The sequence below is a fragment of the Perna viridis genome, chromosome 12, assembly GCF_037379345.1.
Source record: "Perna viridis isolate PV_CMFRI_1.1 ecotype Kerala chromosome 12, ASM3737934v1, whole genome shotgun sequence".
Classification (NCBI taxonomy): domain Eukaryota; kingdom Metazoa; phylum Mollusca; class Bivalvia; order Mytilida; family Mytilidae; genus Perna; species Perna viridis.
This window is the reverse complement of record NC_142456.1, coordinates 16,572,643-16,588,205: the sequence shown is the minus strand read 5'-3', so window position 1 is coordinate 16,588,205 and position 15,563 is coordinate 16,572,643. Positions and strand designations below refer to the sequence as shown.

The 15,563-nt window shown below is 35.3% G+C and overlaps 2 protein-coding genes and 1 long non-coding RNA gene across 3 annotated transcripts in view; 1 reads left to right on the top strand and 2 right to left on the bottom strand.

The window, feature by feature from the left end:
* Window positions 1-117: 117 nt before the first annotated feature.
* On the bottom strand, window positions 118-5,065 carry LOC148601469 (glyoxylate reductase/hydroxypyruvate reductase-like). The gene is made up of 3 exons (XM_088556550.1): window positions 4,218-5,065; window positions 2,294-2,464; window positions 118-878 (listed from the first exon to the last, which is right to left on the bottom strand). Exons 1-3 carry the CDS (start codon window positions 4,414-4,416, stop codon window positions 265-267), a joined length of 984 nt encoding a protein of 327 aa, XP_088412676.1. The 5' UTR covers window positions 4,417-5,065; the 3' UTR covers window positions 118-264.
* A 5,001-nt stretch (window positions 5,066-10,066) lies between these two features.
* LOC148601468 (glyoxylate reductase/hydroxypyruvate reductase-like) lies at window positions 10,067-14,948 on the bottom strand. The gene is made up of 3 exons (XM_088556552.1): window positions 14,689-14,948; window positions 12,994-13,164; window positions 10,067-12,675 (listed from the first exon to the last, which is right to left on the bottom strand). The coding sequence occupies exons 1-3, from the start codon at window positions 14,885-14,887 to the stop codon at window positions 12,095-12,097; spliced, it is 951 nt and encodes a 316-aa protein (XP_088412678.1). The 5' UTR covers window positions 14,888-14,948; the 3' UTR covers window positions 10,067-12,094.
* Window positions 12,678-15,563, top strand: part of LOC148601466 (uncharacterized) — a 56,611-nt gene continuing 53,725 nt past the window's right edge. The window contains exon 1 of the long non-coding RNA XR_015917339.1: window positions 12,678-12,724. This is a non-coding gene — a long non-coding RNA (uncharacterized LOC148601466). The remainder of the gene's footprint in view (window positions 12,725-15,563) is intronic.

Sequence of the window (15,563 nt, the reverse complement as noted above, 5' to 3'; positions counted from 1 at the left end):
GTTTCTTTAATAATTCATTCTTGACTTGTTCCACCAATGAGGTTTAGTTCTGGTTTTGCCATTTCCATCCACCTGAAACTAAATCTTTGCTCTCATTTTCACTAAATCTACTGAAAATAAGGAAGCTAAAATTTAATATCATTGACAATAACCAACAAACGTACAAAGCCGTCAATAACATTTAACAACTGTAAAAATAATTTCAAAATGCTGAACAATGTTGATGTTTAGTCGCATACAACACCATATCTAACACAGACGCTGTCAACATTTTTCACCTATGGGGACAACTTCTCCTACTGGCGTTTTCCCATCTATCACTGCCAAAATGTTTTGTGCCGCTATTTCCGACATACTATTCCGAGATTCCCAGGTATTGCTCCCCATGTGAGGTAAAACTATGCAGTTTTGTAGAGTAAGGAGGGGGTGGTCCGATGGCAACGGTTCCGGTTCGGTGACATCCAAGCCCGCAGCGGCTATCATCTTTGATTTCAAAGCTTCGTATAGATCATCGTGATTTATTACGCCCCCTCTTCCGGAATTTACAAGTATGGCAGAGTTTTTCATCTTTTCAAATGCCTTTTTGTTGAACTTATGTCGTGTTTGCGGTGTTAAATTACAACAAATGGCAATTACATCACATTCTTCTAGTAGTGTAGAGAAGTCTGCAAATGACGCACCGACATCGTCTGCGTAACTCACACGACAGACGTCGTTGTATAATATACGATCTATTCCGAATGGCTTTAGTCTCTTGGCCACTCCATAGCCTATACGGCCAAGTCCGAGTATTCCTAAAGTTTTGTGGGATAACTCTGTTCCACATAGCCACATTGGCTTCCATTTGCCCCATTCTCCATCGTGAACTGCTCTAATACCTGTAAAATAGATAAGGCTATTCAAAATTTCATACATAAAAACATCAGGCACATATTATAAGGGTGTCATTGATATAAATTCTAGGAAACAGTTATTTAATTCCTTACCTTACTTTTTGTCTTCTTTTTTGTTTATGACGAATTTCTAAAACATTATATTTTTTAAACAGGAATCCTGATCTTGTATTAGTATTTTCAAAATTTTGACCTTGCCCCATCCACATGAAAATAATATCGTTGGTCCTTTTAAGTAGCACTCCAACTAAGAATCATGCAAAATCTGAAATATGTGATACACCCCCAAAAAAGGCTACATATTTTTATTTTTTAATTAAGTTGTTTTATGGGTCTATACTATGAGATGTGTAATTAGTCACTCAAATCAGCCTGCTCTTAGGTGATAATCAACATTGAAAATCCAATAAATTTTATTGTATTTGAGTGTCATTTACAGAGTTATCTCCCTTAATTTTGAAATCCACTGTGCATTCTATATAGTTTTTATCTCCTAAGATCACGGGTTATATGAAAAATCACATGTTAATTTCTGTTTACTATGAAATTTCAAACAAAATATCAAAAATATAAATATGTGGGTTTTTTACCCATGAATCACATTTTGCATGATCCTTTAAGTTAGGTGGAGTCCCACTTACGTGTTTAGGATGTGGGTGGTTGTCATGAACCAAACAACCAATCAAAAAAGAACAAAAGAAAAATTCTCCCAAAAACTTGCTTTGTGTTTGCCTGTCTGACTCCAAAAAAATCAAAGATCTCTACTTCATAATGAAGTGAAAATAATCGTTAAAGTTTATATAAGTTCCATGTTCTACCTCTAAACAATCTACTGAAAGGCTGGGTGCCTTTCTTCAACCAGAAAGTAATAAAAAGAGGTCAGTCTTAAGAGTCCATTTCCTTGATGTTGAAACAGATCTTTCTGGAAATTACAGCACTGACCATTTTGCTTTTCTTTTTTAGCAAGCGATCTGTCTGGCCTGTTATCAGATGAATTATTAAGACGATATATCAGTTCTGGCAGATATTTAAATTGTTTCAAAATCACGACTAGTACATTGTACAAGTGTATGTTACATGTATACCTTTAAACCTATTAACCCCTCCCCCCATAAAAAATAAAATAAATTGTGCATATCTATCACCCCTTCTTTAGGAAATCTAATTAGTGTTTTTTTTATATCCTCATTTGATATCTTCTGAAGGTATCGGGCGATTTCGAAAATCTGCAAGACTAGATAAATCGTTAGATGCAGTCCAAACTACACCCATATTTCGGTGGTTCGCTAAATTTGGAAAAATTAGGCGAACCGGAAATAAGATTCGCGAGAGAGAGTACAAGAATACGACTACGGGTTGCACTTCGCCACTGAGCCGACGACACCAAAATTTCTGAGTACCTTCATATAACCGCCTGGCTACCAGTAGTAACAGGGATACAGTCAGTTCAGATACACTGTCTGTTGATACGTTTGGAGTATTGGTAACAGCTATGCCTCTAGTTCGACATGCTTCTAAATCAATATGTTCATACCCGACAGACATCGTCGATACGATTCGTAGATTCGGTCCTGAAAGAAAATAACAGAATTTGTAAAATCTGAAATACCAATTTATACTCAGATACATGTAATTACAAATTAAAACTGGTCAGTCAGCAATTAACACCTTTTGCCAATTTTAATTATGGCTCGATTAGTCAAGTAAATAAGACTGAAACACGAATTTTGGGGTATGAATACTGGGTTTTCTAGATAATTTTGACACGGTCACTGCAATGTCCAGAAGGAGGTAAATTTTCAGTTACCCTGGTAGAACTGTAGAAAAGTTATCATTCCGGTAGAATTGACCTCCCGACGGTAGGTTCAAATGCATGCAATTTTTGAGGAAAATGCCCATTTTTTGTCTGCGATTTTTTATTACGTGTTTTTGTTTGTTTTTACTGAAATCGGACAGTTTAGAGCTGTTCAAATATTACATTACAGTACAGTTCATATAATAGGAGATTCGGTAAGTCGGCGACAAATATAAAATCATACGAAATGGGGCGTTATATAACAGACCTATAGTTCACTTGTACATTCCTAGACTGGGATACGCTCTTGGTCAGCCATAGCACGCTTATTTGTAATTCAGAAGGTTTACCGATCGATAAAATCACAGACAGTCTGCATTACGTAATTTGAATTTAATCATCTACAATCTCTGCATTGTGTTTATAATAACATGAACAAATTATCTGCATTGAAATTTATGTATGATACATGTATAGATATAAGCAGAGAAACATTTTTGTGAGAATGGCGGGAAACCTCCCCACCCCGAACATTGAAGAATATTGTTATTATTCGTCAAACCCAACAGACCAGTGGAATGTGTCTAGGTATTCCGGAACCTGATGATGTTCTCATTCTAGCATTCAGCAAAATGCTTCATATTCAGTTTATTAGGTATTTCGGTCAAGTTTCATGAAATTTAGTCGAACGATTTTAATTGAAATTTTATCCTACTAACTCCAACATGAAAAAATGAAGACGAATGGTTGCAGCCATGCCAAAATTCCCAGAATAGATCGACAGATTCCACTAAATCGAGGAAACAATCAAGGAAACTCCGGTAAAAATGAACGCTCAAAAAGTTACTTGCGAAAAACACACGCACATTGTTATGTTTGTTTGTTTGTTTGTTGGGGTTTAACGTCCGAGCAGCAATATTTCAGCTATATTCAGACGATGAACATGAAATTGATGATAAAATGAACATGAAATGATGATGAAATGAAAAAGGGATGGTACACATGGACAATGGGGTCGACAAATTTTGATTGCCACTGGAAAAAGGGGGGATGGGTAAGGTAGGGCAATTTAGCCTCCCGTGGCGGAGCGCAAAGGTTCCAGGCCTACTCCTATCGAATACCAAAGCAGGGTTCTTTAACGTGCGAGGAACGTGGCATCTTTCCCAACACGGTGCACCACTATGGTTTGCGGTCAGGTTTTCCGTATTATAGCCTGACAACCCCAGCATGTAACACGCCAGGGGTACCCCATTCCACCGCCTGGGGCACACATCCCAGTTGCTCTGTGGGCAGAGCGCCCTAGCCCCGGGCTAGGGTTCTGAGCACTATTTAGTCGCCTTTTACGACAAGCTTAGCGGTGCTGCAGGCCTATTCTTTTAACACCCGGACCTGCACGGGGCCGCACATTGTAAAGATTCAAACCTGGTTCAGCAGCGATCTAACCCAGCCCTATTTTTTTTTATGTCCCCAAAAAACATTCCATTTCTGCTTACTTTGCGATTGGGAATAAATCTGAAAAATTATATTACCTGCCGCTGCCAAAATTTCGTCGTCAATTTTATCTGTCAGCATACAAAGTAACGCCCCGACTCCCGGAACATGTTTCAGTAACTCCTCCTTAGTTATGGCTTCGTCACTGTCCCAAAATTCTATGTCGCACGTTGAAGACAACAAATCTATTCCGGGCTGGGGAATCCTCCTAGTAATGTATAACTTTATTTTTGTCATCTTAAGTCTGCGCGGAATTCGTCCTCAGTGATATAATGTATGAGTGACGACTAATAAAATGTCCGAATTAACAGTAAAAATCAAACCTGAAACTGAACCTGAATATTTTCTCGTGTCAATATAACAAAACGATTAAATGTATAGAAGATGATGATTTAAATATAGATTAGAAAATTCCGATAACTTGTATACATATCTATATTTCTCGCAATTATCTTCAACTCGTGAATGAATTTGCAGATCAGTCAGCAGCCGACACTTTATAGAAACAGAACATTAGTATTAGAATCCAAACCTCCTCTGCAGTTACGTGAGAAATATTTCACAATCATCGAAAATCGATTGTTGGAGAATGTCTGAAAGTCATCTGAAGGTGACTTATATGCCTAAATGTTGCGTTGGTCACTGTGTAGAGAGATGTTACAATTTCGCGTACGTTTCTGTCCTCAGGTTTAGAAGATTTCATCGGAAATTTAATTGTCTTGCCAACACGCAGTTAACATGTCGGAAATGAAACAAGGAACTATATCGTCATAGTGTGTTGTTTACTTTGCTGAACACAGGGTGTATATGTGCAGTAATGAAAAGGGTCCTTGGCATTAATTAAATACGTGATCATTTTCAAGTTATTGCCTTTATTGATACGTTACGTGTATGTGACATTTATTCGCCATTATTTAAAAGGAGTGGAACGTTATGAAACACACAATTAAGATTATGTCAAATGACGCGTTTTCGGACAATATATTATCCTTTCAGACGACTCGCGTTTTTACCCCTTCTGATAAAATTTGGGGTGAACTTGGGGTATTCTTCCTAGTAATTTATAACTCCAACCACCAATTAATTTTCTCAAAACGGTTGACTTGAACTGACGTATGATGCCATGTGATTAAAAAGTACATTTGAATTTTATATTAAAATATTAAAATACATCATTTTTTCCCTGTTTTCCTCACTTGTCCCTTGACAATTATATAATAGTGTTTGTTTACGTGCATTTTGCCAAAAAACTGTCAACAGTTTTAAATATCAATGAATTGAATAAATTTGTCTGCATTTCTTAAGCCATTTATGTTGCTCGCGTTATCCTTTTTATAACAGGTGCATACGACCTTCATGGTGAAGGAACGTGTTTTAAATACTATACTTCATGGTATCAATGGAAGAGTACATAATCTGCTGTACTAATTAACCGACTCTGCCCTTTATTGATCTAGAAGTGCTTCAGGTGCAATTTATGTCTAGATCGTAGTAGTACTCTTTATCAAGATCAAACAAGAGGGGGGGGGCATTCCTAAGGCGGATCCAAAGGGGGATCGAGACCGGGTCCCTCTAATACTCAAAAAGTTTGGTTGATTATAATAAAAAAAAAGCTGGAAATCAACTGAGCGCACACCCCTTTTTCGAAATGTCTTGATCCGCCACTGCGTTCGTTTCAAAAACTCAGAAAATACACTTTTATTTTAATTCTGGAACAATTGTAACAGACCACGGTTTGTCATTCGATTGTTACACTTTTGTAGCAGGAAATTACACATTTCAGATTGTATACACAGCAAGAATTATTGGTATTGAATTGGTTGCTTTAAGAAGGCGATAAATGTATGGTTTTCAAAAAAATACAGTTGGACTTTGGTTACATAAAAATATAATGCATGTACACTGAAAAAGCAACAATTTGTTTACTAAGTTCTCTGCATCTTGTTTCACCTCTATAATTGGCCGTATCTGAACTTTATGTACATTGTGTATATTATTAACATAAATCACTTAGACAAGAAAAAGATAAACGCTCCATTCCAGACGTTTTTTTTTTTTTTTTTTTTTTCTTTTTTTTTTTTTTTTTTTTTTGGTTTAGTGTCTGTTTCCTTTTGATTGTGTTGTTTGCTTGCTTGTTTTTGTAATGACAAGTACTTGTATCCGCGTTTCAATATGCTTAGGTGAAGGTCATTGAACGATTTGTTGTATTTCGGTTTGTGCTGTTTTACCCTGTAAATAAAAACAAAGCTTTTCCCTATCCAACAGTAGTTTACATATCAGGTTTTGTTGTATAAAATAAAAGCAGGCGTAACTTTCTTCTTTTTAGAGATTAATGTTTCACATCGGCAGTCATTTGTCTATAACCTTGAATAGAACTTTAAAGTGATGAAAGGCTTTTGTAAAAAATCAAGAACTTTACGATCATGTATCCTTCACGTGTGCTAGAAAGACTTTCTAATCCGCACCACACAAAACGCTTTTAAATGAATTTCTGGAAGCTATGAAATATTCCTGTACACCATTTTTTGGATGTAGAAAAGACACGTTTTATGTTCAGTGATTATCTATGATCAGTAATTCGTAATCCACACTCACATCACAGCATCTGAAGGGATGGTTCTTTCATCGATTGTCATTTTCTGACGCAAACCAAGTATAAATGTTTTTTTCTAACTAAGGATGGAATTTTTTTTCCATTTCATCAGATATAAAGAAGCAACAAATTGAAGTGATGCAGAGGCGTTAATTATATTGTTTTTTTTTTGTCTATTTACTACCAAGTCAGAAAATAAGGATTAATTATATCTCTTTGAACAAGAAACCAATTACGGTATAGGATTAGTACTTGGAAAAGTGAAATAGTAGAAATTTTCTGCGAATTACACTTTGTTTATGAACGAAAGGATGGGAATAAAGAGTGTTAAATAAGTTAAGGCACAAATAAATGCACGAACAAAGAGCAAAGGTGGGAAATATTAAACTGTATGTTAGTCGAAACCAGTTTGAAGATCTTCCTAAAGCTACGCTTTTAATAAGTGTCTGCTGTTCCTATGAATGAATGTAGTGTGAGAGAGATTGTAAAGCGGAGGATAGGAACACCTGCATTGTAAATACAAGAAAGGCTATAAGATTGGAAGGTGTAGGTGCAGAAAAATGAAAGTGATCTGCAACTCCAGTGGTCCTTTTCACAAAAAATCGTAAGAGTAAAATTAGTCGTAAGTAGTGATGTCATAGAAGATCCAAGTATTGCGACGTCATAATTTACGACAAATTTTATACCAACCATCAACTTTACTACAAAAATTATTGAACACGAACATTAACATTCCCGTATACTATTTATCAATCATACATGCACTTGTTTTGTAAATATGTCTTTTTTCGTTTTAGTTATTTGAAAAATAGTTATTCAAGTATATAAGCAAGTACAATAAGCACATTTACAAACAATAACTAAAGAAACCAATTAGCATGTACAACATTGCACGTCCTTAAGATTAAACTTGCAAGAAAAGGCTTGCATAAATCAAATGATGTGTGGCATGATCTGTTAACTGACTAGTGAAAAACAAACGAAAACAATAAATTAATTACAAAATTAGTGGAGAGATGCAGTAAGTGAAAAATCATGCATTAATAACCCTATAACTCTTGACAATTTCTCAACCTTAAAAAATGTTAAACTTCTACATTTTGTACATCATTTAGAGCATTTGAGACATACAACAATACAGTATAAGGTACATCATATGCGATAGAAAATATGGTTTCATTTCGTAATAGAGAATATTTGGGACAAAAGAGTAAAAATGGGAAGTTGCAATTCGACCTGACCACAGGTGCAATTAGGAAAGACTTCAAGATTAACATGTTCGTACAGTGAACTGCTCTGAATTTGCCTTTTTTTTTGTGTATACACTATAACATGTACAGGAAATTGTTGTACATGTTATAACTTGTATTTATGAGTCATTTAAGTTATAACATGTAGAAAACTACAACTGGTACACAACATATGTAAAGCAAAATTGTATACAATTGCGCATATTTTGAAAGTTGTTAAGAATAAAAACACGTATATTCAAAAGGCCTTATATTTCATCCCTTTTTTGTTAATATCCCAAATGATGCCAATGTTTCATGTGACTTCTAGACAGGCATGTTCATATTGACCATTAAAGTAGCCTAATAACATAGCTTTAAGAATCCGAATTCCAGTCCTGCCATAGGATATTTCTTTAATGGAAATTCAGCTAAGATTTAAGTTGCAGTCTTTCTGAAAATCAGACAGAAAGTGATCCATGCATGTCAAAAATCCACCGAATTCAGTTTTATTTCTTGTTCAGAAACAGTTACTGATCATGGACATTAACCAGTCTTAGCTTTTCATTTGGTTGTTGCGCTTTTGAGATAAGATCAAAAAAATTATTTAGACTGTACTTGAAATTTGCACTTTGCAAGAGTTGTCGTTCTTGATTTGGCTTCATTTGGTCAATTTTAGTTCGAGATGAATGTATAATTTTCCAAAGTTGTTATGTGAAAGTATAGCATATGTAGACTGAAACAGCATTGTTTGTTTGGTGGTTTTTCTTCACTATGAATCACTTTTATTATTGGCACAGGCGGTGTCTGAATTTTATATGGACTGGTACTTAAGAAAAAGTCATTTTCCCAGATTAACACAAAATTGTGCATCAGTAATGGGTTTTGGCAAAATGCCTATAAAACATATTTGTTAAATTGTAGTTCAGTGTCAAGTTTAGGAATATCAGTAGAAATTCAGCGTATTCTTTGGGAATATTGATAAAGAGCTTCGCGGAGCGCAGCATGGTATGACCGCATTAAAGTCGAACACTAAACAGTTGCGACAAGTGTGGACATAATATTATTTCTGGCACACTCACGTCTGTAAGTCTTTTGACATTTTAGGAGCATTTATAAAACCAGCGATTGGACAGGGACAACGCGTTTGGTCCCAGATTTTTGTGGTCCTCTGTCTATCTGTCGTTGCAGAACGGTACCTGATAGCTGATAGTATACCAATCATATCATCAGTGTGTCTGTCATTCAACCATGACTCTGAAAACCCATGAACTCATGAACTCATCTTGGCATTTTGGACATATGACTTACGGTGGGTACACGTATTGTGTGATATATTATACACAGAATCAAACCTATGTTGAGAATTACAACTTGATTTCAGTACAATACTTCAACAAATAAATATCAAAAGCTTTTAAGTTAGACAGCATAAACATCAATACTGTTACACTCATAGAATATACATGTACCTTATTTTGGAGATATTGATATAAAACAAATAAAAACCCTCAAACAGGAAAAGTGTCTTTTTCAGTTCAAACATTTTGCTCTAGGATAAAAACAACCAACTCTCACTCTATACAACTGTGTGCAGACACCCATTATATAATACCAAATTAAACACTAAAGTAGCAGTATTCACAAAAGTCAGGCAAAATGTAATTCATGCATGTCAAAAACCCACGAAATTCAGTTTTATTTTTGTTCATAAACCATTACAGATCACATAACCTGTGTTAGTATTTCATATGGGGGTTGTGCTTTTGGGATAAAATTTATACATCGTAGATGAAAATAGCATTTTGCAAGAGTTGTCGTTCTTGATTTATTCTGATTTGGTTGGTCTTAGTGGGAAGTTAAAGTGTAGTTTTCTCAAAGTACAGACCTAAATACAGAAAGGACTATTGCCAAATAAAAATATGGCATATGTAGACCAAAAAAGGTTTGTCTGATCCATGGGTTTTTCTACACCATGAATGACTTTGATATTGGCAGTGTCTGAATTTTATATAGACTGGTATTTAAATAGTGAGAGGGGCAATGGCTATAAAGTCAAATACTGTTCCTACAAAATTTGTATTCGCACTAGTTCAGTAAAAAGATTACACAAAAGTAGAAGACAAAAACAATGTTGATTGTGTTTTGAATGATTTCTGCTTCAGTTATCTGATTTTATAGGCAAGTAAGCTACGCACCTTTGTGGGGTCTTCATTCATATGGACATTGTGAAATTATTCTCCATCCTTGAGATTTTTACTATTTTAAAGAATGAATTTTTTTGTCGAGAGGGTTTTCAGTCTGACGATGATTTGTCTAGGAGTAAAAGTCTGCCATCTTTAGCCTTTCTGTTAGGATTACCAACGCCATATGAACGAAGTACGTCACCCTCTTGAAGGTCTTCGTCGATCGAGACGACGATATAACAATTAAGGTAGTATTATCAATTGGGTTTTCACAGATTCCACTACACGTATTAATTTACGCCTGCCATATTGTTCACTCGCGTCTAGATCATCACATAGTTGCATATTTTCCAATTTTAATATACAGTGAGCATGTACTTTATTACCCGACATCGTGATGAGGTATCATGAAATGTCCCATTAAATGTCCATTTTCAAACCTTTTCATTTGCTGCGCAAGGGTATTAGACAGAGTAACACATTTTACTTTTCATTCCCCACTTGTGTCCTTCAACACCTCCTCATGTATAATACTTTGTGGCGTTTTTATGTTTACATGAGGAATATATCTATAACAACGTTCTTTAATGACACTTTATGAATCAAAAGTTTCGGTCTCAGCAGATTATCTCCCTGTTTACACATTCGGTCACCAATCACTTGAATAAAAAGTGTAAGTCTCTGTAAGAATAAATTCAGTATAAAAAAACTAAGTTGTGCCCCTTGTGAATAAACCTTTACAAATTAAGAAGTTATATGTATTACTGTTTAAGGTTCGTAATCCAAGTTATCTTTTGCAACTTTCAAAACATAGGGTCATGCTGCATTTTTTCCGGTCAAATTATTTACCTACAATGTGTAAATGTGCTAAATTTTTATTGTAGCCCCCTACCACAGTTTAGGCACCAGTCTTGTAACATGGAGGGTACAAAAATATAGTGCGTTTATTTACGTCTCTTCACAAATTAATTTTGTCAAGATATGAACAATCATTATGACTCATAACATAGTGCAAAAATAGCACTATAAGATAACAGTCTTTTTGTTCAGAAAATTAGCATTATACCAAAATTTTCTTCTGAAAAGTTTTAATGAGCGTGAAACGGAAGTGAAAGTAGAGCAAATGGCTATTTATAGTTCAAGACTACTTTTTTGTCCGATCTTCGTAGACTCAACCTACTTTTTTGCGGGAAATCAATTTTTTCACATTTCCTTAGAAATGCCAAATAAGTGAAAGTGTTACTGAATCAATTTACATATTTTTTTTTAAATCCTTAATGTACGCACTTCACTATAGAAGTCTATAGGTATATAAAAGCAAGACCGAGACCTTAAAGTGCTGTGAAAAAAATCTGTTAGAATCAAGCAAAATGAGATAAATCTATGCATGTCAAAAACCCACCGACCTGAAAAAAAATACTTAAAGATGATATCTTCTTTATGAAAGTACCACTCTTTGATCTCTGCATCACTGCTTTTGTTCAGAATTTTTTTTCAAAAGGTTTTTGACAGAGTTACCTGCCCTTGAAATGTTCATTTTCAGGGAATTTCAATAAAATTACCCAATTTACTAAAAAACAAAGAAATAAATCTAGTCTTTTTTCTTCGATTCTGATTGTACAAATAGTTAAATTACATTTTCAAATTAGTGGTTTTTTTTCAAACCATGTTTCACCCACTGCCTGATTTTTACAAAGACTGACATCTACTACTACTGTCAATGGCTATAAAAAGACATTGATGGACTATTTAGATGATTGATTTTCAAACATAAGTACATTACTGTATCTATTTTCAACATGCACCTGATTATATGGTATTTGCATATATTAGATAAAACATATTATATTCTATGTGTTGCTGTATCACTACACAAGCAAAACGAACGAAATAAATAAATTCATATCTCAGTCAGAGTCAGCTAGACCAAGAACAGCCAAAATGTTCTTGGCCGTGTTAATGGACATTTTCTCCCGTGCTTCGTTCGTGTTTGTTCCCATGTGAGGCAATATCACGCAATTCGGAAGTGACGTAAGAGGGTGGTCAGCCGGTAGGGGTTCAGGTTCAGTGACATCAAGTCCTGCTCCCGCAATTTGATTGGTTGTTAAGGCGACGAGAAGGTCATCTTGGTTAACAACGGCTCCTCTAGAAGTATTTATAAGGAAAGCAGACTTTTTCATCTTCTCAAAAACTGTCTTATTTATAAAACCTTTTGTTAATGACGTCAGAGAACAACAACAACAAATAATGTCTGATTGTACGATTAAGTCTTCAAAAGACACGAACTTTGCCAAATCCTTTGCAAACTCAATTTCTCTAATGTCATTGTACAGTATTCCTTGTGTTCCAAATGGTTTTAAGCGTCTGGCAACCCCAAAACCAACGCGTCCGAAACCGATGATTCCGACTGTCTTTGTCATCATATTGGTACCGCACAGCCACATTGGTTTCCATGACGACCATTGACCATTCCGAACAGCATCTGAACCTGCATATATAAGAAGGATGTTTCATTGACACATTTATTTTCTGAGCAGGTTAGTAAGTTACATAAATTTGTGCACGTATATTTAATATTAACTTTTTATAGAAAAAAAAATTCAAGACTTCCCTTTCAGTGGCAGATATGGCGATTTTGAAAGGGGTGGTTCTACGCTATCTTTTGCTCATTTTTTCACAAAAGTTGCATGAAATTAACCAAATTTCAAGCTAGATCCGCCAATGCAGTTAATATATCTGTATAGCAGAGAAAAAGATGCAAAGTACATAAAATGAAGTTTAAGCATGAATGAAATGAAATACTGACCTTCGATTAACCTTCTTGTCGTCATTAGTATCAGAGCAATAGTTAGGTCAGCAGCGCTATCAGAGGCAACATCCGGGTTATTTGTCACGTATATACTTCGTTTGAGACACTCAGACTTGTCAATGTGGTCAGTCCCAACTGACATGGTTGCCACTGTTCTAAGTTCGGGTCCTGAAAAAAAAAATTAAAACTATTACCGACGTTATGAAAATTATAAATACTATTGGATCTTTACAAAAATACAGCTCGTTTGGGGCACCATTTTTGGGCATAAGGTCACCTTTTTGTTGGTTTGTTTGTTTATAGTACTCAACAAGCAAACGAAAATTTTCTTTTTGAATATCTGTAAAGACTTATTTTTAGTGGCAGTTAAATGGTCTTAATTTTCATGGGAAAATAAGAAGTTGAGATAGCTGATCTGAAATAAAAATAATCTGCCCTAAATAAATGGTTAAATTAAAGATGTTTATCATAGAGTAGTTTGGCCTGGTCGTCAAATTGGAGCAGTTGATTCTGAACTAGAATCGGAACATAACAGGCATCGAATTAGTGAACTGATCATTGGTCTTTAATTGTTTCATTAGGTAATAGACTAGACAGATGGTATGCTCGCGTTGAAAATATTGATGCGTTGAGGTGAAACATGAACGATGAAGGTCATAATTAAAGGTACTGAGTGAATAGCATTAATGTTGGCGTCATACACGACAAATGAAAATTCTCTTGACAAATGTATTCTTCGTCTTATGACAGATAGATGATAGAAGCTAATCGATTGGTATAGTTTTTAAAAAGTAGATTTTATTATTTTATTAGATGTGGAATTGGCTCTTGAAAGAACAAGGGCCAGAGATGTGTTAAAAAAATAACACCCACGGTGGCGAAATCATCCCCCTTTTCATGGCAACATCTGTTCTTTTCCTGCAAAGTTTTAGCAAAATAGACCAGAAAATATCCTTGAACCCCTCTGGAACTAATCCAACTTTTTTTTCAAATTTCTGGGTCCGCCACTGACCTATAAAATACGTACTATTTTAATTGGAAAAATATAGATCTTTTCAATGTTTTCAATGAGTGTCCAAGCTAGCCTTAATATAAAAGACGTAGTATGTTGAAGTCCTTTTGATATGTCTATTGGTTCTTCAAAAATATGAACATTGATATACTTTGGACCAAGAAGACAGTAATAATTTAGTATTCAAATAGTCATAATTTCACCCAAAATGTTTTAAGCGTACACTTATGACTTTTAGTTAAGCACGCATCTATATAAGCGCAATTTGGTCCCCAAAAAGTGTAAATACTCTGTCCCAGTTTTCTGTCAGGCGCAGATTAATATGCGGACACGGCTTAAACCAACCCCCCTTTTCCTGTTTCCAAGACTGAATTGAGATTTTTTTTTTGCATAAATATGATTTTTTCACAAAAACCTCTTATTCCATTTACGCCAGCACACCATCCCACCCAATCCCCGCCAACCTGAAACCTGGATCCGCCACTGTAGACGTCAGATCTAATATTGAAATTCATAATGCATATTCTGCATACAAGGGTCAGAAAAAGGAAAAATCTTATGTTATATACATGTAACGACCCTATTTAAAGTGTGTATTTACAAAAAGCTCTTAAGTATTTTCACATATTTATTAAAGCAATTATATAGTGTTGGCTGTGTATTAGAACAACTGAACATACCGGCAGCATTTAAAAGCTCTGCATCGATTTTCTCAGTAATCAAACAGAAAATTCCCTGCACGCCAACTACATTTTTTAACAATTCCTGTCGTGGTATAGGCTCGTCACTATCCCATATTTTTACATCACATTTTTCCTGCAGAAGGTTAACCCCTGTCGCTGGAACCCGGCGGGTAATGTACACTCTGGGTTTTGACATTTCCACTAATGTTTATTTCTGAAAATAGTCTTCTTCCTGTCATGCGCTGTGATTAAGTAAACATATCCTTCAGTAAGTCACGTAATCACAGTACTTTTTTTAAATGTCATGTATTTATTACGCAAAAGAAAATATTGGATCCCTTTATTTTAAGTTATTAATAGATTACTGTAAAATTGACTTGCGCAATAATACTTATGAGGAGTAAAGCACGTAACTATGGAACTGTAGTCTGTCTGTCTGTCTGTCGGTCTGTCTGTCTGTCTTACCTTAATGGTCCAGATTTACTACGCACGTGGAAATGTTCTCGAGTTTGCAAATCTCTGAATCCGCCAAATATCCGCCGAAGAATTTGTAGTATAACAGAGATTGCGATCTGTCCATTCATTCGTATGCACTATCTAATTTATAGAAACAAAAACAAACAAACAGGAAATGACCGACATCTAATTAAGGTAAGCGGGAATCGGTTCGTCTGTTTATATGAAGGATGAAGGTTGACGGAGAAAGGTAATAGGAGGCTTCGAAGATTGACCCCTCCCCTATGTATATGGAATATTTTGTTACTTTCTCGCATAAATTGCGCAATAGCCTGGAAACCCTCTGGGTCCGCCATTTGGGACAGAGTGGTACATTTTGTATTCACGGAATGTCCGTCGGTCTGTCTTTATATAAT

Bases quoted from the DNA above. Each gene is read 5' to 3' on its own strand.
- LOC148601468 (XM_088556552.1), bottom strand. From the start codon at position 14,887: ATGTCAAAACCCAGAGTGTACATTACCCGCCGGGTTCCAGCGACAGGG. The intron at 13,165-14,688 runs GTATGTTCAGTT...TTTTTTTTTCAG, and splicing joins AGAGCTTTTAAATGCTGCCG to GACCCGAACTTAGAACAGTG. The intron at 12,676-12,993 runs GTCAGTATTTCA...TTATATATGCAG, and splicing joins GACAAGAAGGTTAATCGAAG to GTTCAGATGCTGTTCGGAAT.
- LOC148601469 (XM_088556550.1), bottom strand. From the start codon at position 4,416: ATGACAAAAATAAAGTTATACATTACTAGGAGGATTCCCCAGCCCGGA. The intron at 2,465-4,217 runs GTAATATAATTT...ATTTTCTTTCAG, and splicing joins CGAAATTTTGGCAGCGGCAG to GACCGAATCTACGAATCGTA. The intron at 879-2,293 runs GTACTCAGAAAT...TCTATTTTACAG, and splicing joins AGCCAGGCGGTTATATGAAG to GTATTAGAGCAGTTCACGAT.